General features: G+C 36.6%; 2 protein-coding genes across 3 annotated transcripts in view; one reads left to right on the plus strand and one right to left on the minus strand.

Annotated features, from left to right (window-relative positions):
- Positions 1-1,579, minus strand: part of si:ch211-243j20.2 (uridine-cytidine kinase-like 1) — a 33,542-nt gene extending 31,963 nt beyond the window's left edge. For both annotated transcript variants that reach the window (XM_059355993.1, XM_059355994.1), the window contains exon 1: positions 1,462-1,579. In XM_059355993.1, coding sequence (XP_059211976.1) covers positions 1,462-1,556 — 95 coding nt within the window. In that variant the 5' untranslated portion in view covers positions 1,557-1,579. The remainder of the gene's footprint in view (positions 1-1,461) is intronic.
- Positions 1,523-24,331, plus strand: slc30a2 (solute carrier family 30 member 2). The gene is made up of 8 exons (XM_059355995.1): positions 1,523-1,634; positions 14,686-14,897; positions 16,106-16,252; positions 17,658-17,811; positions 19,145-19,364; positions 19,708-19,813; positions 22,886-23,020; positions 23,920-24,331. Exons 1-8 carry the CDS (start codon positions 1,621-1,623, stop codon positions 24,063-24,065), a joined length of 1,134 nt encoding a protein of 377 aa, XP_059211978.1. The 5' UTR covers positions 1,523-1,620; the 3' UTR covers positions 24,066-24,331.
- Positions 24,332-24,505: the final 174 nt, after the last annotated feature.

Below are 24,505 nucleotides of genomic sequence, written 5' to 3' on the forward strand. Positions count from 1 at the left end.
TTATTAATCAACTGCTGCATTGAATTTCAGAACACTAACCTGTGCCTTTGTTAGTATTAGATGATATAAATAGTATAAAATAGTATAATAGTTTATACAAATAGTCTATGGACAAAACCCGTGTGCAAAATAAGCAGCAAATGAATAGCTTTTCATAAGCTTGAGTGGCAGATTAAAGCTTCAATAGTCAACATTTTTAATTAGTCAAGCAATTAATAACCTATTTTAGATCGGTTAGTGCATGTGAGAAAATGACACGTAGAGTAAGTCACACTTGAATAACTCCAGCTCCACTTTTTTCCTCCCTAGTAACTCAGCATACTGTGTGGGAAATGTAACAGTGTAATAGTAATCAGAGATAAGCTGAATGGACAGATGTTGGCACACCCAGCTGCAGGATATCCTGATACACACAGCCAGGTTAGCATGGCTGCCAGACAGACACCTGATCCCCCTACGGCCCTGCACATCTTTACTGCTACGTGTTATGAATATCCGAGCGGTAGCCACAAAGTAGCATTAGCTTTTGCTGCAATGCAAATATACCATATACATTATCAAAACCATAACTTCACTGTACAATCACAAATAATAACCTGGTTCATTACATACTGTCTATGCACTTCATGTGTTTTTATGCACACTGTTCATTGCACCTTATTTGTTTCATCGCACCAACATTTTTATACTGTGTATTCATATTTATTCTGCACTGGAATTATATTCTACTCCTTCTTTAGACACTTTATATTTTATTGTATTTTTATTGTATTTTTATATTTTATTGTTTGAAGTATGCCTAGGTTGTTCTCTTTATTTAATTGTGTTGTCATTGTCTCTGTGTGTAATGCTGCTGCTACACTGTAATTTCCCAGCTTGGGATAAATAAAGTATATCTATCTATCTATCTATCTATCTATCTATCTATCTAAAGAGGTTTCGCTTGTTATTATTCAATATATTATTGTGATAAGCAGATTGGAAGTAACGTTAGTTCGCGACAAGTCGTGCCAAACACATCAGGCCATACTGAAATGTCGTGAAAATAATGTTACATGTCGTGAATGTAATGTAATGTTATAAACGCTCCCTAGGAACATTATGTGCAGAATTTGTGATATTTACAGCAAAGTCTGGCGTGGCCACAACAAGAACAGCCCGTTATAAGCCTCTGTGAAGCCAGCTAGCGTTAACACAGCTGCAGCTTGATACAACACTACAAACAACGTCTAAAATGCATGATTAAGACACATTTTCCCACTGTTGTTTCATTGTTATTCTAATTTCCCTCCACTGTTTGTCTTTTGTTCGCTGCAGCCTCGCGAACACAACGCGTGGGACCGACTCGGCAGCTAGCGGCGGTTAGCTAGCAGCTAGCTAACGTCAGCCGTTATCGCTCCGTTGCTCTGCTACAGTGTCCCAAAACGCTCCGCAGACGTTGACGCTTTATTTGACGTGTACCTGTCTGACCTCGACATGGACCGGTCCGCCTCCAGGCCTTCATCTGTCGGCTGTTCCTCCGGTTTAACGGCACCGTGGCTGCTTGTTGTTTCCATGTCGGTTCAGCGCGGCGCGGAAACCAAACACTGAGTGCGTCATGACGTCAGGGGGCGTAAACGGATGCTGTATTTACGGTAATCGGGAAAATGTGCACTGAGCCTTAAACCGTCACTCGTCCTTAGTCTACTGTATGTCTATAAATAAACAAAAATGGAATAAAATACATTTCTACAATTTAAGGGAAAACTTTATTACACACTGAGGAAAATTATTTGTTAAAAGCAAAGGGAAAATTTGAAGTGAATAATATATTATATATATATATAATATAGGACAAAAAAACCAACAACAAATACAATAAAAGAGGTACAATAATGATGGGCGATTGTGACCAAGACAAAAAATAGTGTTACATAATATTATATAATATAATATTATACACATATACATACATATAATATGTCTAATGTCTTCAAGAGCTAACATACTAACTGAATTTCCCCTCAGGGATAAATAAAGTAATTTTGATTTGATTATTATACATTCAATTCACTACTTTTAGCCACAACAAGTATGGGATATTTGGGAACCACTAATTTATTTTGTCAAGTTTGATAACACTGACACTGAATAGAATAGAGGCCATTCGACAGAAACTTATTTCAGCTAATATATTATACTTTATTGGATCTGTTTATAACATAATAGCTATGTAGATGCTACATCACAAATAGATATGTAGTTAATAGACTCAAATTATAGGGTAATTTAGCAAAGAGCCTAAAAATGTCTATCCCAACACAAGTAAGCACATGGAAATCAAGTTTGTAATTCCATTAATAAGCATAAGTGAGCAATGCTTTTATACATGAGGTTGTAAAATCGTTGCTGACAAATAAATATCTTTACTTATCAAAGAACAACACAATAAACCATGAAAGCTGATTGAGGGCCAAATTTACGCTTGTCCCATGGGACCCTGAACGCACCACTGGCGCGACAATCATGAATGATGACAGAAATCCAGACTAACCTCTCATGTTATAAATTTCATTCAACCATCAACTGGGGACTTGTTTACATCCTGATCTTTGTCCAGTAAAAGCCATAATTCAAAATACAGTGAGGGGCCTATTGAAGGAATAAAAGGTTTCTTATGATTTTATATTCATATAAAAAAGCTGTATTTTGAGTCATTCTTACTGACACAAATACATAAATCTGTAACATCACTTATATTTATGTGCATTATATTTTAAGACGTTATGGGCTTATTTTATATTAAACATGGATCGTTTTGGCTGAGTCGTGTTTTATATTTGCCTGCTGCAAAAGTGTGATTATTTTTTATATTGTCGTAAATCTGTTTCGGCCCATTTATATCTTCTGTTTTTTAACGTAGCTACATAAACAATAACACTGAAAAGCTTTAATTCAGTTCGTGATTGTTGTAGTTTAAGAGTCATTTTTTAGACTGCAAATGTGTTTAAAAATACCTTTAGGTGCATAGATGTTCAATGAATATCATGCATTTTATTATTATTATAATTTTGCTCTTTTCAGCATGGCAAAAATGTGCTTTCACGCCACTGTATATTAAGCAGAATTGACAATAAAGTACAGTTGCATGAAGGCTAAGAAAGCTCCATATAAAAATCAATATCCACAACACATATTTAAAAATCTGACTGGAGTTGCATTTAAATTTGTGCGTAAAATGTGCGCAGAAAAAGTGTCCAAATCTCCCAAAAAATAAAAAAAATGTTTATTTACAGTAGTGGTATTTTACCACATTATTTAAATTCTTGCTTGCTGTATTCATGTGAGTAAAACACAAATTGTTCTTTCTGTGAATGAATTGATTTTCGTTCACACTGATGCTCGTCCCATTATGCTTCACCAACCGGAGGTCCTGCATGTGAAGCTTGAGTGTAGCAGTGAGTCCTGAACACATCCAGCAGCTGCAGTGTTCAGAGCGCTGTGTGCTGCTGCTGCAGATCCATGTTCGAGGCTCCAACTCCACAGCCTAATTAAAAACCTCCCTCAGAAAACTCCGCATGTGGTTTCCTCCTCCTGTCCTCTCAGCAGCCGCAATGAAGGAATTTATCCGATTGTTCTGAAGTCTCACAGAAAAAATGTGGTCCCCTCGGCTGCCCACTTTCCCCCGCGTCGAGTGAAGATCAGGGAGCCGGACCTGTCGATTCTTACCGGCAACTCCTGCAGCATCCTCCAAAAAAAAAAATCTCCTGTACTACTTCTTTTTTTGGGACACCGACTGACTGACTGACTGCAGGCTGCAGGCTGCATAAATGGATAATAACGCTGCAAATTCGGAGAAATCTCAACTGATACACGAGAAGAGTGCGAAAATGTATTCTTTAAAACTACAAAGGTGGGTTTTATTTGATTTTAGCTGCATGGAAAATAATGCTGCATGTGCAAATATACCCAGATAAGTTACATATGGCATGCAATTTAAAAAACACACAAGTAGAAACTATTTAATCATGTCAATTAAAGTGATTTTTGCGCGTAAAATGAAAAGTGTATATTCTGCAGTGAGGCTGTCAGCCCGGTGTAACGTGTTTTGTGTGTAACGTACTGTACGGTGGGAGCAGTTGTTACCGTGGTGCATGATAAGCAGGCTGCCGCTCTTGCGGGCTGTTTTATGTGAATGAACAAATTCATTTCCATGCTTGGCTTGTTTCTGGACAGCCTGTGACAAATGGCCCCGGGGCCAGTTCACTGAGCAATGCTAAAAACTCATCATCTGTCATTAGGGAGGCAAGAAGCCCAGCGCCCTGCACGTCCAGTCTGCATGGGCACGGAGACACACAGGGGAGCGCAGAGACTAGATTAATTACGCAAAAATACATGTAGGTGTGTTTTTTTTAACCTGTACGTGAAGGCACCATAAATAAATTCTGAGCGGTTTATTATCTGTAATGTATTTGTATTAACACATTAGGAAATAAGGAATTGATTTTAAAATAAATAAATAATAATCAAATAAAATACATTTATTCGCTATAATACCATAACATTTATATATTTTAAATGATTATAACTTTGTTTATGTAAGCCCAGCAACTGTCACATTTTTAACTTGTAAAAAACGTTAAAAAAGGTTTGATTTATGTGATAGATATAAATCTTAACGGTTAATAATAGTAATAATAATAATAATAATAATAATAATAATAATACTATAAGCCTATATAGCTTACTAAATGATGCGTGTGAATTTTTGAGAATTATTTATAACATATATTTAAAAAACACAATTCTGTTTTATAATAAAATAATATGAAATTGGGGGGAAAAAATCAAATAAATACAGTTAGGAATGTTTGCAGGTTTTCCGCCACAAAATATTGCAAAAAAAAAAGCAATTAATTTTTTTTCTTTTCTGCATAAAGATATTGCAAACATTCTGCAACAGATCCTCATCAGTTTTATCTGTTGAGCTGCTGCAGGAACAACTTGCTGAACGCTGAATTTACGGCTGCAAATATCGGCCTGAATGAAAGAGAAAAATAAAATCTAACTGAGGGAAATAATTGCTAATTGCTTCATATTTTATCGCGTCATCAGTAGGCCTCCTGATGCGTCCGCGATCATCCATCTGATCAAAAACTGATAGATCCATCTGAAGAACTCTCTTTATATCAGCTGTTTCTCACTTTTTAGAGTCAAAAACGTGACAAAATGATGCTCTGACGGAAATGTTTCGCTTCAAAAGATAAAAATGTGATGAAAACGTTATTATCAGGTTGTTGCTGCTGCAGACATTAAGGCCTCTGGGGGAAAAATCCCGATCATCAGGATAAAAATTAAAGAATTAAGGAATTAAAGAAATGATTATGAGGTTCAGAGAGAAACGAGGTGGAAACAGTGTGTGTTTATTACTGCGTGCGTGTTTCTGCGTGTGCGCGAGACAGAGGGAGAGAGAGAGAAGTGCATATGGCATCACATTTGGGATTTCATGCACCATTTGCAGCGTGTGTGTGTGTGTGTGTGTGTGTGTTTACTGTGTCATCTTCAGCATTTTTTTCTCCCAGCTGGCAGCAAAGTGGTTTATAAGGAAGTGACATCACACCTTGTTCACATTTAGGCCCCAAAATATAGAAGAGAATAAACTGTATGATATATATACAGTTTTATGGATAAGGCATTCTTTATAAAGGGTGATATGTAGCTTTTATAATGGCCATTACGTCATTAATTAATGCTTTATTGATTAGTAATGAGCCATTTATAAGAACAACTTAGATTGAGGCAAAGTATTTTAGGTTTTATCATTCTGAGTGAACGGTTAAAAAAAAATTAGTTGATTAATCAAATTGTCAACTCATAGACAATTCATTTGCAACAACAAAATATTTTATATCAAATATGAATTGTTTCAGTCATTTTACTAGCAAAAATTTAGCTTCATAACTGTGAGGATTTGTTCCTCTGGTAAAATTTGAATAGCTATTACTCAATTTTTACAGAAAAATATGAATTAATTGATTAATTGCAGATTAACTGACAATAATAATTAGCTGCAGCCATAGTTACATAATAAATAACGTAATTTGGAAAGAAGTTTCAAGAGTTTTTTTAATGTCAAGTCTTTAGCAAATGTTTGTACATCATAGGTATAAATGTAAATACATATTGTTAATCCAAACGTGAATAAATCACTCCAGATGTTCTGCAGTGGTCTTCTTAATGATCTAAAGGGGTAAAAAGACCAGAAAAAAGTGCCAGTTATTCTTCATAACTGCTTTATATGCTGATTATTGTCTTGATTAAGCTATTTATCATAAAAGAAATAAAAAGGTTGCCATCACAAGAGCTGAGACCAAAGTGACTTCTTCAAATGTCTTGTTTTGTCCAACCAACAATCAACAAAACCTAAAGATATTCAGTGTTTATTCAGACAGTTTTTGGCCTCGTCTGATAATAATAACCCCCTTACTTAAATCAGTAAAAGTTTGTAGATTGATTAATTGATTGGTTAATCGACTAATGGATTCACAACTAACAAAGACAAATCCGAGAGCCACGGTGCAGAAGAATAAACTTCTTATGAATGGCTTATTACTGATGTATAATGACTTTGTGAGTGTTTTATTAACCATCAATAAATCCATTAGTTACAGCTCATAAGCCCTTTGTAAAGGGGGGCAACAAACAGCTAGAAGGACTCAGAGAGGGAAGATTTTAGTGTCTTGATGTGGGTTTTTTTGTGGTTTTTATTTTATTCTATTTGACATATTTTATGAGGATTTCATGAATAGACAAAAATAAATGTTTTGGTCTCACACAAACAAAAGCGTCCCGGTAACACTTTACAATAACCATGTAAATAATGTTTATAGATGGTTTATAAACCAATTATTAACCATTTACAAAGTGCTATACATATTTAATCGTTAAATGTTTTCAACCAATTTCTTAAAGGTATATGAATAATTTCAAAATCATTAACATACTTAATATGGTGTTAAAATGTTATAATGAGTGCAAATAAAACTATTGATAAACTATTAATTATAATTTAATTGTTTGTTAATGGTAAAGTAACTATAAACTTACATTAATATACCATCAATTTGCCATTTATAAATTATGTAGTTTGTTAAACATAGAAAAAAAATGATGTCTACCATTGTAAATGGCCTATATACGGTTTATAAATGATGATTAAACATTAATAAACTATCTGTTTACCATTTATAAATGATGGTTATTGTAAAGTGTTTCCAGCGTCCCTTACCTCTCCAATTCTAGGCTTGAATATTAGATGTTTTAGCATTTTTTAGGACTACAAAAGCTACAAATTGCAAATAATGTTGAGTAAAACAAAGCTGCCACTTTCATGATAGATTACTGATTTATTAAACAGAAAACCACAATTACAAAAAAAGCGATGACTAAACTAAAACTAAAGGGCTGCCATTATTATGCACAGAAAATCAACAAATTCCCATTCATAACCTTCCTTATTAAATCATTAGAGTGTCTTCATGATGCTCCCCAGCTGTATTTATCAAAGCTCATTTGTTGGGTCATTTGCTCTCTGGTTATTCCGACATTTCTGGCAGCACTTGAAGGCAGCATAATTGGCTGAGGGTTAATGTGAGTCTGGCAGGAGATGCTGGATGTGTCACTGCTGCTGCAGCTTCCAGAAAAAGTCCCTGATGATGAACCAGTGAGACCAGTCAGGCCTTGGATGGACTCTGGTCACAGCCTGGTGTCCTATAGCTCATAACTTGTACCGTAATACACTTAATATAGGCATATTTTCAATGTGTAATGTGCAGGATTTTTCAAAAAACATGTATAAACTTAAAAAAAAACATTTCCTCTCAATCAATTATAGCCACTAGAAGTTTGTGTTGGTGTCATTTTCTCTTTTCCACTTACAATTTAGTGTTTGGGGCATTTTTGGGTGTCAGCAAAGAGCCTTTTGACCCCACACAGTTAGTGTAACCTCCCCAGCCAACAACAGTGTGCAGCCCATTCATCAAATACCGTCACTTCTTCATTCTGATACTGGCGATCAGAAAATAACGTTTAATTCCTCTGATTTACAGCTTTCACTGAAGCTGTTCCCTCTCTTCATTCACTGTCTAGCTCGCTCGGCCACTGCTGCTCTTTAGCGCCTTTATAGTCCAATGAAAATCACTTTTTGTTTATGCAGCTCACTGAATATGTGTAGTTGCATTTCTCCTTGTCTTTTTATTCTTGTCTTCTTATTTCCACAGCATGTTGTTCATTTATGAGCACATTTAGAGTAAAATAGACAATACAGCAGGCTATGCTTAAGGCCGTGGCTGCCTTATGATTGACTAGTTGCTACAAAGGCGACCTGTCAATAAGAATAGAGGTGCAACAATGCATATCAATGGCAATGTGTTGATTAAAATAGTAAACTTGTTTAGTTTTTACCTTGAACTATGGAAGCTAACTTTGCTAGCCAGGACACAGGTGAGCAGTCAAGTTACTGGGATAGTTGGGCGTTCATTGTGTCCTCTGGTTCTCAGACAGACCCACCCTCTTGTCCAAATATGGTCACTTCCTGCTCGAACAAAATCCAAGATAATGACAGCCAAAATGCAGAACTTGAGGCTATAAACCAGTGGATTGCTGCCATGCCAAGAGATAACTGCTCATGACAACCTGGAAAACATAAATTGATATTTTTTAGACTTTGTTTTCACTGAAACAAATCATATTAAATATGGTATTATACAAGCCTCAAAGAAGCTGGTAAGTGGGTTTTGTTACTACTGAACAGAGCCAGGCTAACATTTAACCTATGTTTGCTGTGTTCATGCTAAGCTAAGCTAATCAGCTACTGGCTGTACTCTCATGTTAACCATTTGAATATGAGAGTGGTAATAATCTGCTCATCTAACTATTGCTTTAAGATAAGTTCATGACAAGAACATTGACATTGACAGGATATCCGTCAAATCAGAGCTAAAATAACAGCAGTAATAATAATAAGATGATTATTGTTGTCATCATCACTTGGACCAACATTTATCCCATCAGAAGACAAAACATTATTAATTCCTGCTCTTCAGCGTTCCTCCTCCTCCCTGCAGCGTTGTTATGTCACATAAAACTCTGCACGTTGCTCTGATGCAGCAGGCTGCAGCTGTAATTAAATGCACGATGATTATTGTTTCAGTAGACAACTCTTTGTGTCGTATCATTTCACAGATGAGTGAATATCCCCTCAGGTTGCTGCTCTGCTGACACTGAGTGTCAACACAGTACACCTGCCCTGCAGCGTGTTACTAACACATCAACATGTTCTCTGTGTTGTTCTTCTGTAACGCAGCTTTTAATACAAACTTGATGGAACGGGATGATCGCTGCAGAAATGTTTAAACCACTTATCACTTTGTTGAGACATCTGAGATTAAATATGAGTCATGAGACAATAACAATAACCATAAAGCTCTTTATTGCCTCATCGAAGTGGTTTGTTCAGCAGTTGGTTGTATTTAAACAAGAGATAATGAACTCGAAGCAGAAATCCTGATTACTAGATATTAGAGAGATAGGTATGACATTCATACCAGACGCCTTTATCGAACGTGAATTACAAGCCTTCCCAACACATACTTTTTGCAGAAAATTTGTGGTCCAGTCACAAAAAACTCATTTGGACATGAATTTGTGGTTCTTCAAAGCTTTGAATTTGGCATCTTGGCTGTCACCAACTTGGATTTTTGGAGCCAGAAGTGACAAAATTCATGTAATCTATCTCCTTCCTCTTGGCAATATCCTCCGCAAATTTCAGAATCAGAATCAGAAATACCTTTGTTGTCATTGTTCAGAGTAACAAGTACCATTACAACGAAATTAGCCATCATCCCGTCCAAACGTGTACAACACACACAAACAATAAGACAGAGGTGAACAGGATAGGAAGACAGGGAGAGAAGAGAGATAAATACAGCACATGTGAGGAGAGGAAAGGAGGAAAAAACAATGAAAAAAACCTCAGCAACATAAGCATAATACACTTTCACAACATGAACAGACGTGATGTATGCATATCTGTATATGTGGAAGTTCGAGTGTGTAAACCTGAGACCCGATATGCAGATATGACACCCAGCTCTACCTCTCCACTAAACCCTCATCCTCTCTCCCGCCCACCTCCCTCACTGATTGCATCTCCAAAATAAAAACCTGGTTCACCTTAAACTTCCTTAAATTAAACAGTAACAAAACAGAGTTTCTCCTCATTGGCACCAAATCCACTTTATCCAAAACCGACAGCTTTTCCCTCAATATTGACAACTCCTCCGTTCCACCCTCCCCCCAGGTTAAGAGTCTGGGTGTCTTCCTTGACAGTAATCTATCCTTCCAATCCCATATCAATAACATTACCCGGTCTGCCTACTTCCATCTACGAAACATCAATCGCCTTCGCCCCTCCCTTACGTCCACAGCCTCGTCACTTCCCGTCTGGATTACTGCAACTCTCTCCTCTTTGGCCTCCCTCACAAATCACTCCATAAACTTCAACTGGTCCAGAATTCAGCATCATAACAAGAACTGCCTCTATCCACCACATCACCCTGTCCTCCAACAGCTCCACTGGCTCCCGGTTCAGTTACGTATTCAATACAAAGTCCTCCTTTCAAGGCAATTTTATCCCGTTTGTAGCCTGATTAGTATTGACCAATCACATGTGAGCAGGCTTTGTTTGATTGCAGGTAAATACAACATCTGGAGAGCAAAAGAGGTGGAATGCATTTGCCAATATGCAATCTCGCTTGATCGTTTCTAGCTTTCAATAAGCTTAGCTGACTAAAACAGCTAGAGTGACTACTTGTGAATCAATCCAGTCGTAGACGACGTCCCTGAACTCTTCATTCTTGTGTCCCAAGTTTATAATCAGACTGCAGACAATGACTGACACACAGAAAAGGAACTCTTGGCCCAGATATCCATTATCCTGATATCTGCTGGCTACACCAGAGCCCAGAGTTATTGTCTGTTGCCCCAGAGGCTAAATCATTGTCAAACTAATAGTTGATGGGTTCTGAAATTGTCCAGAATCCTGCTGACAAACAAACAAACAGAAATGAAAACATAAGAACATGTTTAACGTTGCTTTAAGGCTTCAGATCACTTGAGTGTTTCAAGTGTAATTGTGTTGTATGAATGCAGTGTGTGTGTGTGTGTATGCTCTTATGTCCCAGTGGCATAATTGAACAGAATCTGTTTTCCACTCGGCTGATTCTTTTCATTCTGGACATCTCCTTTGACGTGTGTGTGTGTGTGTGTGTGTGTGTGTGATAAAGACTAATCATGAAACACTGGCTGGCAATCTCCCATGTGAGGTGTGTGAATTAAACTCTGTGTGTGTGTGTGTGTGTGTGTGTGTGTGTGTGTGTGTGTGTGTGTGGTTATCTCAAGTGAGCCCAAATTAGTTTTTTTCCGGCTCATTAGACAGATCACCGCAGCTCCCCCCTCACTGCACACGGCAACAACAGCAACCTGGGTGTGTGTATATTCATCTGGGTGTGTGTGTGTGTGTGTGTTTATCTGTGTCTGTGTGTGAGGAAAAATGGACAAGTCAGTGTTTTGTTTTGTTGTCATGTTTTGAATCCAGCTCGATGTACAGTACATGTTGTCAGAGGTGAAGTATATATATATATATATATATATATATATACTTCACCTCTGACAACATGTACTGTACATATATACATATATATCGATATATATATATATATACATATATATATATATATATATACACATATATATATATATATATATACACACAGATCTCACTGTAATGAAAACATCCTGTAATAATGTGATGTGAAGCTTGACAGAAAAATCAACCAATAAGACAATAACTGTAGACTTCAACATGAATATAATCAGTAGTAATAGTACCAGTTTTAGTATTATCAGCAGCAGTGGTGGAAGACATCTCTTACTGCAGTAAAAGTACTAATACCACACTGTGAAATTACTCCACTACAAATAAAAGTCCTGCATTTAAAACTTACTGAAGTAAAAGTACAAAAGTATCAGCATCAAAATGTACTTAAAGTATTAAAAGCAAAAGTACTAATTATGCAGAATGGAGCCACTCAGATTGTTAAATATATTCCAAATACACGTCGCCCATAAAGTTGGAATAATTTTGTTTTCAGTCACAATCGTCTGTTGACTGTGGTTTCATTTTCTTATGTTTGGATGAGATTGATTAATAACGTTTTAAGATATACACTTTATCTGTCAAGAATAAATCACATTGTCACAATCAATTCATGGAAAGAGGTAAAAAATATTTGATTCCAACTTTATTGGCGACCGTGTATATTATTAGATTACTATTATAAGTGATGCATTTATGTAAGCAGCATATTAGAAGTAATTTTAACTACCTATAATGCTGTTTTAATTGATAAAAAAGTGTTTTAATTAATCATATTTTTCATGTTAAATCTTGACCTGAAAAGTAACTTAAACTGTCAGCTAAATGTAGTAGAGTGAAAAGTAAAATATAAATAATATCCACTCCAATCCACTTTATTTATATAGCACAATTTTAGCAAACACAAGGTTTCCAAAGTGCTGCACAAAAAGATAAACACAATTAATAGATAACACAATAAAAGCACAAAAAAATAAGTAAAAAAATGCAAAATATTTCCCTTAGTAGAAAAGTACCTAAAATTTGTACTTAAGTAGAATACTGGAGTAAATGTGTGTAGTTACATTTAACAACTGGTCATTTTAGATGAATAACTGACACTGAGAAATGCTTTTTTATTAGAATCAAATGTGAAATTCTCATGTGATCTCATAATACAATAAATCGTAAATTCAAGCGCCCCTCAAAATGAATCGCAACATCTTTGGTGTGCCTCTGAATGTGTCCATTACTTTGATTTATAACCAAAAACCCAACTTTTATTTGTGTTTACCACTAAATGGAAAATGCTGACATTCCTAACTAGAGATGCATAACAACAATAAAAACCATAAAATACACTAGAACAAAGGAGGGCTGACAGTAACTTTCAGGTTTGTGTTGTTGAAACTTGAACTGGAGGAAGAAGAGTTTGTTTTCATGCTCACCTCTCTGTCAGCGTTAATCGATCCCAGCGGTTTCTTCTTGACTTGATGAGCCGTCCCGCCATCCGTCTGCTTTAGTGAACATTGATTGTAACCCACTTTGTCAGGAGGAGATCTGTTTCCACTAAGTGTAGCTCCTCCAAACAAAACTGAGCTCAGCAGCAACATTTACTCCAGGAAATCAATCCACTCGATGCCTTAAATATACTGTAGAGACTGAAGCTGCAGCAGGGAACAAACAGACCAATGTCAATGTGCTGTTGAGTTATTTCACCATGTGTTTACAGACATGTTGGACAAAACATGTTGAAAAGTTAATTTACTACACTGCAAAACAAAATCACATCAAGTAAAAGTCTGGCACTTGCAGTAACATTTTCCCCTTTTAGTGTTTTTTATTGCTATTATTGATATTACTAGTGCATTAACGCCTATGTTGCATTTTCCTGCTGTAGATGTGTCAGTTTAGGCTCATTTTAACCTTTTGATGCACAACATGGGTCTAAAGTGACCCGCCAGTTTTTATGTTTTATATCTTTGCAACAAATTATTTGCATCATTCAGTATTCCGGGTTTTCCTCAATTTGATCGTTTTTGATCATCATACATCCTAATTGTATTGTTGGCCAATTGTGGCCCTCGTGATGATATTTTGTGGCCCCCACCTTGATATGAAAGTTTAATGTGAGTTTTATATGAATGGCACTTTACCGTGTTGTGTGTGGAAGGTCCCTGTAATTGAATTTTTTGGTAATTTTGTGTCTTTTTTTAAATAATTGTCTTTTTTGGTAATTTTGTGTCTTTTTTTAAGTAATTTAGTGTTTTTTCAGTCATTTTGTGTCTTTTTTGGTAATTTTGTGTCTTTTTTGGTTATTTTGTGTCTTTTTTTGTCATTTTGCGTCTTTTTTATAGTAATTTGTGTCTTTTTCTAGTCATTTTGCGTCTTTTTTTTTTAGTAATTTGCGTCTTTTTTGGTAATTTTGTGTCTTTTTTTGGTAATTTTGTGTCTTTTTGGTAATTTTGTGTCTTTTTCTAGTCATTTTGTGTCTTTTTTGGTAATTTTGTGTCTTTTTTGGTAATTTTGTGTCATTTTTGGTCATTTTGCATCTTTTTTTCTATTAATTTGCATCTTTTTTGGTAATTTTGTGTCTTTTTTGGTAATTTTGTGTCTTTTTCTAGTCATTTTGTGTCTTTTTTTGTCATTTTGCGTCTTTTTTTTTGTAGTTTGCGTCTTTTTTGTTCATTTTGTGTCTTTTTTTTGTCATTTTGTGTCTTTTTTGGTCATTTTGATACTGCCTCCAGCGGCCCCCAGGTCTCAAGTCCCAAGGACTCCTTTGACAAAACAGTAATTTTACCTTACAGAACACAGGAGCTGCTGCTCTACCGCTGCCTCAGCTGGTTTATCAGTTTTGTGTGATTGTGTGACCTTTAAAGAGTCAGTTTGGATTCAACAAAGTCACACAATAACAAGCTTTTTGTTTCATAGTAGCACTATCAGTCACCATAAACCAGGAGCTTTAAAAACTAGAAGGGATGATAAAGCCAAAGCTCTCTGTGTCCCTGCAGCTCGTTTCCAGACTCCAAAGAGCAATATCCCGACTTCCCCTTCAAGAACGGCGGCGTGGCCGGAGCCATCGAGCTGAAGCGGCCCGTCGGCGCCCATTGCCACGGCGCCAAGGCCACGGCGTGTGAGGAGAGCGGGGACCGGCTGCTGGCCAGGAAGAAACTCTACATCGCCTCAGCCGTCTGCCTCGTCTTCATGATCGGAGAGGTCATAGGTCAGAGTTTACAAGATCAGACCTCAGGAGTAAAATAACACACAGAATACAGATCGGCCTTCACGATAATCACTAGATCGACTTATCGTTTGATATATAAAATGCACACAATAGTTTTTTCTGGACTCAATTATTGTTGTGTATATGCATGTTTGTTTTGCACACAGACTGCCCTGCCTCTTAAAGCAGCCACGCCTCTCTTATAGTGCGTTATAACCAGTTATAACGCTGACTTTTTAGGCTTTTTTAGTAATACTGCAAATGTTTGATAGACAGTAGGAATTGCCCAATTTTTTTTTTTTCTGTTTTCAGACCCCGAGAGTCTATTTGATTAGTTTTGATTGTAGTTTATTTATTTATGTTTTATTTATCTAGGATATTTTAAAATCTATTTTCCACATTTCAATTCAAATATTTAATATTCTTGAAATTTAAAAATAAATTGCAGTGGAAAAGGATGAACTCAACTATATTATCGTTTATCGTGATCGTTTCTGGGGAAATCTTAGTGATGCAATTTTTTAATTAAAAGAGGCTCAAAACCAGAACCAAAGCCACTCATTTATTTAATCAGAACACTTTTTATGATAAAATCTGTCCTCACATAACGTATATCTATTACTATCTACTATTATAAGATGTGTGCATGGGTGGGCTATTTAAATTTGTACAAGGCTAATATATTGTGTTGGTAGATGTTGGTGTGATTATATAGAGGATTAATCCCTCTTGGTGTTTTCAAAATGTACCATAAAACACTGAAAAGTTCATAAGAAGCTATCTGAATGGACAAAATGATTAAAAAACTCCTTTTATGCAGACACTGATATAATGAATGGAGTACTTCAATGCTGAAGCACATTTCCCTCCAACAAAAAGAAACTACAAAGAAAAGAAAAACTTTTTAAATTGCTAAAAGTATAAAAAGTGTCTCCCATTCTCTGGGTGATTGCCTAGATGTTTATGATGATATAAAAGAATATTACAACCCTTTTTACCCGAGGCATTAAAGAGGATCTAACTATTAATACATAGCACGGTTTGTAGCTGCACTAAATTACAGGTTTTATAAACCTTTAAATGGCTCCGGTAGATGTAATTAAAGGGTGTAGTCACAGCTGGGGACACTCTCCTTATCAGCAGGTTTAGAGCCAGTGTTTCTGTCAGAAAGGCTCCCAGTAATGATGTTGTGTGGTGGTTTCCTGCAGGAGGCTACCTGGCCCACAGCCTGGCCATCATGACTGATGCTGCCCACCTGCTGACAGACTTTGGCAGCATGATGGTGAGCCTGTTCTCCCTGTGGATCTCCTCCAGACCGCCCACCAAAACCATGAACTTTGGTTGGCACAGATCAGGTCAGGACCAGAGATGGATGGAGAGAGGAGAGAGGGAGATGGATGACTGGATGGATGGTTGAACAATATAGTACATTTCTTTTGTTGCTATATAAGTTTAAGAGTCACTGAACAACAGTCTGTGGTTCAGTCTATTCCACTTTCAAGCTTTTCTGTTTTGAATGTTATCAGCTCATTTAATGGCATTCATCAGCTGTTCAGCCTCTTGCATATGGGTTAGAACATAGGTCTTAAACTCGTGGCCCGCGGGCCAATTGTGGCCCTCGTGATGATATTTTTGGCCCCCACCTTGATATGAAAGTTTAATGTGAGTTTTATATGAATGGCACTTTACCGTGTTGTGTGTGGAAGGTAATAATTTTGTGTCTTTTTTGGTCATTCTGTGTCTTTTTTTGGTCATTTTGTTTCTTTTTTAAGTAATTTAGTTTTTTTTTACTGTCATTTTGTGTCTTTTTTTGGTCATTTTGTGTCTTTTTTTTGTAATTTTGTGTCTTTTTTGTCATTTTCTGTCTTTTTTTAGTAATTTTGTGTGGGTTTTTTTTGTAATTTTGTGTCTTTTTAAAATAATTTTGTGTCTTTTTTATAATTGTGTGTCTTTCTTTTAATAATTTTGTCTTTTTGGGTAATTTTGTGTCTTTTTTAAAATAATTTTGTGTCTTTTTTTGGTCATTTTGTTTCTTTTTTAAGTAATTTAGTTTTTTTCCTGTCATTTTGTGTCTTTTTTTAAGTAATTTTGTGTCTTTTTAGTAATTTTGTATCTTATTTTGTCATTTTCTGTCTTTTTTTAGTTATTTTGTGTGGGGTTTTTTGGTAATTTTGTGTCTTTTTAAAATAATGTTGTGTCTTTTTTATAATTGTGTGTCTTTCTTTTAATAATTTTGTCTTTTTTGGTAATTTTGTGTCTTTTTTTAATAATTTTGTGTCTTTTTTAGTAATTTTGTGTCTATTTTTGGTAATTCTGTGTCTTTTCTTGGTAATTTTGGTTCTTTTTTAAGTAATTTAGTTTTTTTCTGTCATTTTGTGTCTTTTTGGTCATTTTGTGTCTTTTTTGTCATTTCGTGTCTTTTTTTTTTTTTTTAGTAATTTTGTGTCTTTTTTTTTGGCAAAATCAAAAGTATTCAAAAACGGCCAAAATAGGCTCAGACCCCAGAGGGTTAAAGTTGGGTAAAAAGAAGAGTGTTCTGACATTAATTCCAGACAAAACAAAGTGATGCTGAGCTGGTTGCTGTATAACAGCAGCTCCATCTGTATCCTTGTGTTTCTGACAGCAGCTAGTTGAAGCTCTGAATCCTCTGAGGGATGATTTCTCTTATTTAACTTCACGTCCTGCTGCGCTGCTCAGATAGAAGAGCTGAACTGTCTTACTATATAAAGTGATTAAGATTCCTCTCTCCTCTCTCCACAGAGATCCTCGGGGCGTTCATCTCAGTCATCTCCATCTGGGTCGTTACGGGAGCGCTGGTCTATTTAGCCATCGAGAGGATCGTACGCAACGACTATGAGATTGATGGCCACGTAATGTTAGTCACCTCCGGCTGCGCCGTCATCGTCAATATAGTGTGAGTGATTCTCTGTGGGGAAACTTCTGGCTCTTTATTATGCAATCAAACATAGCAACACTCACCACACTGCCATGAAAAAGGGTTTTACTGCAAGTACAATAACTGATAATAAAACTGTATTATTGTGGATGAAAAACTTTTGATTGCAAATCCGAAAGTTTTGCTTTTGAGTCCAAAAGTTTTACTTGCTGTTGAGTTGAATCTCGTGCACAGGACGTGCACTGAAAGATGTTTTCACACAAGGCAAAGGAGAAATTTGCGTGAAGCTGTGTCGCAAAATCCAATCAGTGTTGAGAATCTGATGATCCAGACTCCATTAAAGAAAACAGGAATTTTAAAAGTTGTTTGCTTTGCGTTCTGCAGACAGAGCTGATAAAGTGTTACTTAAGACTTTTAACACATCTTTATCATTTTGTAGTCTTTTCGGCACATTTTTTATTAATTTATTGCATTTCCATCTCAGTATTTCCGCAAAACAAGCATTGGTTTGATTGTCTGTCTTGTGGATGGACTTTTTATGAATCTGCATCATGTTGTAGTTGTTTCTGTGTCATTTTTTATCTGTTTATTGCAATTAAATTGCAGCTTAATCTGTTGATTTTGGGGTGCATATTGCTGTAGAAGTGGTGAAATTCACTGAGCTGTGTGCACCTCCAGATGGTTTTGGTAATCTAGACATGACAGCGTTTGGTTTTCAGTGTATATGGGACATGCACAAAGCAGCAATGGTGATTATTTCAGCAAAAATTGATGATGTAAACGTCATTTAGACTGATGCCTCTAGCACAAGCTCCGTCTTCTTCATGGACTTCAAAACTTTCTCTCCTTTTACTAACAGTGGGAGTTGCCAAGCTGTCACTCCAATCAAAACGGTCAAAAGTCAAAACATACGTAAAACATGTTTTAATTTAAGTCCCGTGCTCTAGATTCAGCAAACAGCAAAAAGAACTTTTGCATTCAAAAGCAAAACTTTTGGATTTGCAAACACAAGACTTAGATCTGCAGTAATATATATTTTTTTAAATCACAAATTATTTTAGTTGCAATAAAAAACTGATTCTCAAAACTTTTAAAGGTCATGAACACACCCAGACCTTCTACTAATATTTCTAATTAAAAAAGCAATTGCAATATGCCATAAAATAGAGATGAAATGTCTTTGAAATAGAGAATAATATTATTTTGGAGATGTAGTGAGATTCAAAGTCAAACTAACTTCTGACTCTGGTTTTATTTCTCTTTCTTAGTGGAGACATTTCTGTATAAAGCTCAAACCTGCATCTTTAGAGGAAATAATTAAAGTACCTCCTCTATTTCCTCCTCTCTGCAGCATGGCCTACATCCTCCATCACTCCACCACCTTCCACGCCCACGGCAGCGGCTACCACCAGATAGACGAGGGCGGCCAGAGTCCCGTCGCTCACGGCCACTCCCACACGCTCCTCGGCGGCCACAGCAACACCAGCGTCCGCGCCGCCTTCATCCACGTGGTCGGAGACCTGCTGCAGAGCGTCGGCGTCATGGTGGCGGCCACCATCATCTACTTTCGGGTCAGATATAGATCACATTCATGTTAGGGTGAGACTGAAATGTCAGTTTGGTGAATATGATCCTTTAAGATGCAGTTTGACTTTAATAATTCTGGTTTTCACAGAAGTTTGGCCCGTTAATGTCATCTTAAAATAGCTAATACCAGAAACAGTCACTTTGAAAGCATCATGGTAATCCCAAATGTCTTGTTTATCATGTCAGGGTTAAATATTTCTGTCATGATGCAAGATGTTCTCTTTTCTTTTTGCCCCGGGGCTCATAACGGCTGCTGACTGTTGAACACACCATCTGATGTCTCTGTAAAGTCTCCATAACCTTTTTTTTTCTTTCACTGTCTTTCAGCCCGAGTACAAAGTTGCAGATCCCATCTGTACGTTCCTGTTCTCCGTCTTTGTCCTCTGCACCACCGTCACCATCCTCAGAGACGTTTTCAGGATACTGATGGAAGGTACTTTACCTGGAGGGCAATAATATGGGGAAAGAAGAATGCTGGAAATTTTATCTGATATCAATATATCGAGATACTATGTCATTTTATAAATATATATATTCGCAAATCACGGTACAACATACGTAACACAAACAAACCAATCGAGGCAGCAAAGCTACCAGATTCTATTGATAAAAACAGTAATTTGACCTCACAGAATACGAGAGTTGTCGGTCTAATGCTGCCTCGATTGGTTAGTTTCTGTGTGTTCTTGTTTATTCAGATTCACCAAAGTTACACAATAACACAAACAAACCAATCGAGGCAGCGAAGCCACCAGACTCCATTGATAGAAACAGTAATTTAACCTTGCAGAAAACAGGAGTTGTTGGTCTACAGCTACCTCGATTGGTTTGTTTGTGTATGTTATTGTTAGTTCAGATTCACCGAAGTCATACAATAATGCAAACAAACCAATCGAGGCAGCAAAGCCACCAGACTCTATTGATAGAAATAGTAATTTTAACTCGCTGAATACTGGAGATGCTGGTCCACCACTGCCTCAATCTACTTATTAGTTTATATTATTGTTTATATTGTGCATTGACTTTGGTGAATCTTAACAACTCTTTAAAACACCAAAGTCACATAATAACACAAACAAACCAATCGAGGCAGCAAAGACAAGACTCCTTTGACAAAAACAGTAATTTTACCTCTAAAAACATGGGAGTTGCTGGTCTACGGTTGCTTCGATTAGTTAGTTTGTGTGTTATTGTTCATACAGATTCCTCAAAATCACACAATAACACAAACAAACCAATTGAGGCAGCAAAGCTACCAGACTCCATTGATTAAAAAAACAAACAGTAATTTAACCTTGCACAATACAGGAGTGGCTGGTCTAGTGCTGCCTCAATCAGTTTGTTTGTTTGTGTTATTGTTTATATTGTGTGTTGACTTTGGTGTTTTTAACAGTTAGTTTGGATTCTTCAAAGTCACACAATAACACACAGAAACTAACCAATCGAGGCAGCAGTAGACCAACAACTGCCATGTGCTGTGAGGTAAAATTACTGATTTTTTTCTACCTTTGTCAAGATAAAGGAGGGAGATTATTCTTAATATAGTGTACACTTCAACTGATTTGGATGGATTAAACAAATTATAATGTTTTGATTACTGAGCTTTTTCAGGTGCTGGTAGGTGGTCATTTTTAATACTCAAGAAGAAAGCAAATATACACATTGAGTAAAATATTGAACTTTTCCTTTACGATGGCTCCTGAGCTGAAGGTTTATTTATGAGCAGCACACTGAGATGTTTTTCCCGCCTGCAGCCGTGAACAAGCTGTTCAAACTCTGACCTGATCTGACAAGGTCAACATCACATGCTGTCGTGTTCTGTGCCGTCAGGAGTGGATTTAAAACATACCTGGTTCACTAAATCTCTATAGATGTCTGCAGATAGCAGGGCTCATATCAGATTACACACACAGGCTGCACAGTGAGTACAGGGACTGAAACCAGCAACAGAGTAAAGCTAAATACAGACACAGGGACCTCAAAATAAAGACTTCCTAAGTCTGAACTCTTATCTCGGGACGTTATTTAGGATTGTTGGTATTACAGAAAATGCTTCTAACTGCATTTACGGAAAGAAATCCTATTATCATAAGGGAAGAATTTAGAGGTTACAGAACCGTCCTAACTTTTGGATTTTTGAAGTTGGGAATCTTAAATTAGAATGAGAGAAACCCTGTCTTAAATTAAAAAATACTGCAAAAACTGCAAAAAAAAAAAAGGCCAAAAACTGTTGTGAAGTCGGTACAATTACAACAAATATGTGGACCATCCAAAATATTGATTGAAAGGCAACTCAAGCCTTGCAATGATGCTTTAAATTTTAATTTATGTATTCTAAATTATGAAACTTGGACACAGTCTTGAGTTTAGAGATTGCTTTTGTTAAAGGAAGACAGGATTTTTCCTCTATTTGAAACTTAAGTGTAAATGTTAAGTATGGACACACAGCTTACTGTAACGAGGCCTCACAGACTGTTTTAAGTTTATGCAGAACAAAGAACAAGGAGGACACAGATGGTCACATCCTGCAGGACACAATAACATTTCTGGGACATTTTAAAATTCTCTTTTCACGTCAATGAACTTCCTCAAGATGACCCTCCAAAGAAAAGTTGCCCTCCGAGGAATCTTTTACAGCATTTAGTAACAACAGAAAAAGGCCTCTGGTCTCAATGAGCAACTTGATGCAATAGAAAAGAATCATCAAAGTGATGGTTTGAATTGTTGCGGGATTGTATGAGGTACTTATCCACAGTCAGTGTATTACCTAGAATAGAAGGAAAGAGTACAGGCACAGAAACTAAAAAATGCACCGCTGTTGCCCAGGGCAGCAGCTACAGTTGTTTGAGCCAGCTAAAATAATATTGGTTAAACCTCCTAGCGTTCAGATAGTCGCTGCTGACTTCTTTTTTCTTAGAGGCTGTAGCAAACTCAGTCTAAATGCTGAAAACACGACCATGGTTTTCTTGATAATGATTTTGGTTATGAAGAAAACCATGTTAAATGTCTAGATATCAGTTCTAAAATCAAACTCTTATCAGCTATTTTTGTTGTTATTATTATAGTTGCCCAAACAAATCTAAATTTAGTTGTTACCAGGCTTTAAAATGAACAATAAATTGAAGAAAAAGGGTGGTCTAATATATTTTTTCCATGACTGTATGTTGTACATGTTGAATGTAAGTCAGAAATCCACAGACGTACATCCTGTTTATATTTGATGTCAACTCCCTCCCCACCTTTTTTTTTTTGTCATTTTTATACTGTTTTACTGGCTTTATTGCTTCTACCTATTTATTTGCATTTCGGCGTAGATTTTTTCCTGATAGGTCTAAAAAATGTTGCATTTGTCACCGTTTTGTGTCTTTGTGTGCTTGTATTATTTTTGCCTTCTGTTTTTGCTTGGCTTTGTCCATCTGTAAACACTGTTTTTGAAGCGGCAACATGAATTAAATTATTATTATGGGATATGTTGTGTATTTATTTGTGTCCTGTTGTTTTCCAGGCGCTCCTAAAGGAATTGAGTTTAACTCAGTGAAGGAGGTTCTTCTGTCTGTGAAGGCTGTGAAGTCGATGCACAGCCTTCACCTCTGGGCTCTGACTCTGGGACAGGCGCTGGTCTCTGTCCACCTGGCCATAGGTAACAATACACACCTAAACTCACTTCACTCACATGCACAATAACATTTGCTGTTGCTCCAAATATGACATGTCCAAATGAGGCCTTATTTTTAATGCAGTATTTCTTATTAAGCCATTTGGAAAATGGTGGTATTATTTGGTCAGGACTATTACTTGGAATATACTATTTTTTAACCCTCTGAACTCCACCATTTGAACTCTTTTCTTGAACAGATTACCAAAAATATATCATTTATCATAGAAAGATACAATGAAAACATGCATTATCATCAAAATTTGATCTTTCTGACAGTCCTTGAACGGATCATTGACTACAAAAGATTTCATTAGAAAAGTAACCAAAACGAAGCTTAAAACTGTGATATTTCTGTCAAAATCGAATAACCAGATCCTGTTAAAAATGTTAAATTCTGCTCCTCAGCGACACTGTGAGGAGCAGGAACTTTTAGGAGTACTAAACTATTAATAAAAAAAGATACAAAATGACCAAAAAAAAGACAAAAAACGACCAAAAAAGACACAAAATTACTAAAATAAAGACACAAAATGACCCAAAAAAGAAACAAAATTATTTAAAAAAAGACACAAAATGACCAATACTTAAAGGGGGAGATTTCACTTAACCATACCAACAGCGATGGTATTGCACTTTTAGGAGGAACGGTCTTCATTTCAGATAGGCTACTGCTTATTTTTACATTGAACATGTGATTATCTATAATCTATAGATGGATATAGTCAGATTGCAAGAGAAATAGTAAGAATTTCAAGCATTTACAAGCACTTTATCCAAAATCCAAGCACTTTTTAAACCTTGAAAATACAACATTTAAATTCAAGCATTTTCAAGCACCCGTATGAACCCTGTATATGACACCAGACTGACTCTGTTTCCAGAGGAGGGGGCTGACGCTCAGTCGGTGCTGCAGGAGGCCACCGATCTGCTCCACACCAAGTTTGGTTTCCACAGCATCACCATCCAGGTGGAGCTCTACTCTGAAGACATGAGCCACTGCTCCCACTGCCAGGACCCCACTGACTGATACTGGAGCTGCTTCTGGTACCGGACTGACAGGACTGGACCCAACAGGAACGCAGAACGGCTCAGGCATTATTTTTCATTCTGTGTGTGAGCTGCAGCAGTGACAGCTGCGTTCACTATGCAGCTTCCTGTTAAAGGAGTAGGAAGAGTTTTTGGTAGATTTGTTGCCATTAAATCACAGTGAAATCATCCATGTGTTGGTGGTAGAGTGGTGACGATGGAGCTCCGTGCTAAAGTGGAAATAAGCCTTGCAGTCCTATAAAGTCCCTCTTAAAGAAGGAGGTCAAGGTAGCATGGAGCTTTAACCAAATACTGAGAAAATGACATGAGAAGAATTAGGGTGAGGCTACTTACTGGGTTAATAAGGTGCTGGCTTTTAAAGAAATCTATCAAAAATTAAACAAAGAAAAGTCCTGAAGAAAACAGTTTTGCTGACCTCGA

The sequence above is a fragment of the Centropristis striata genome, chromosome 18 (genome assembly GCF_030273125.1).
Source record: "Centropristis striata isolate RG_2023a ecotype Rhode Island chromosome 18, C.striata_1.0, whole genome shotgun sequence".
NCBI classification, from domain to species: domain Eukaryota; kingdom Metazoa; phylum Chordata; class Actinopteri; order Perciformes; family Serranidae; genus Centropristis; species Centropristis striata.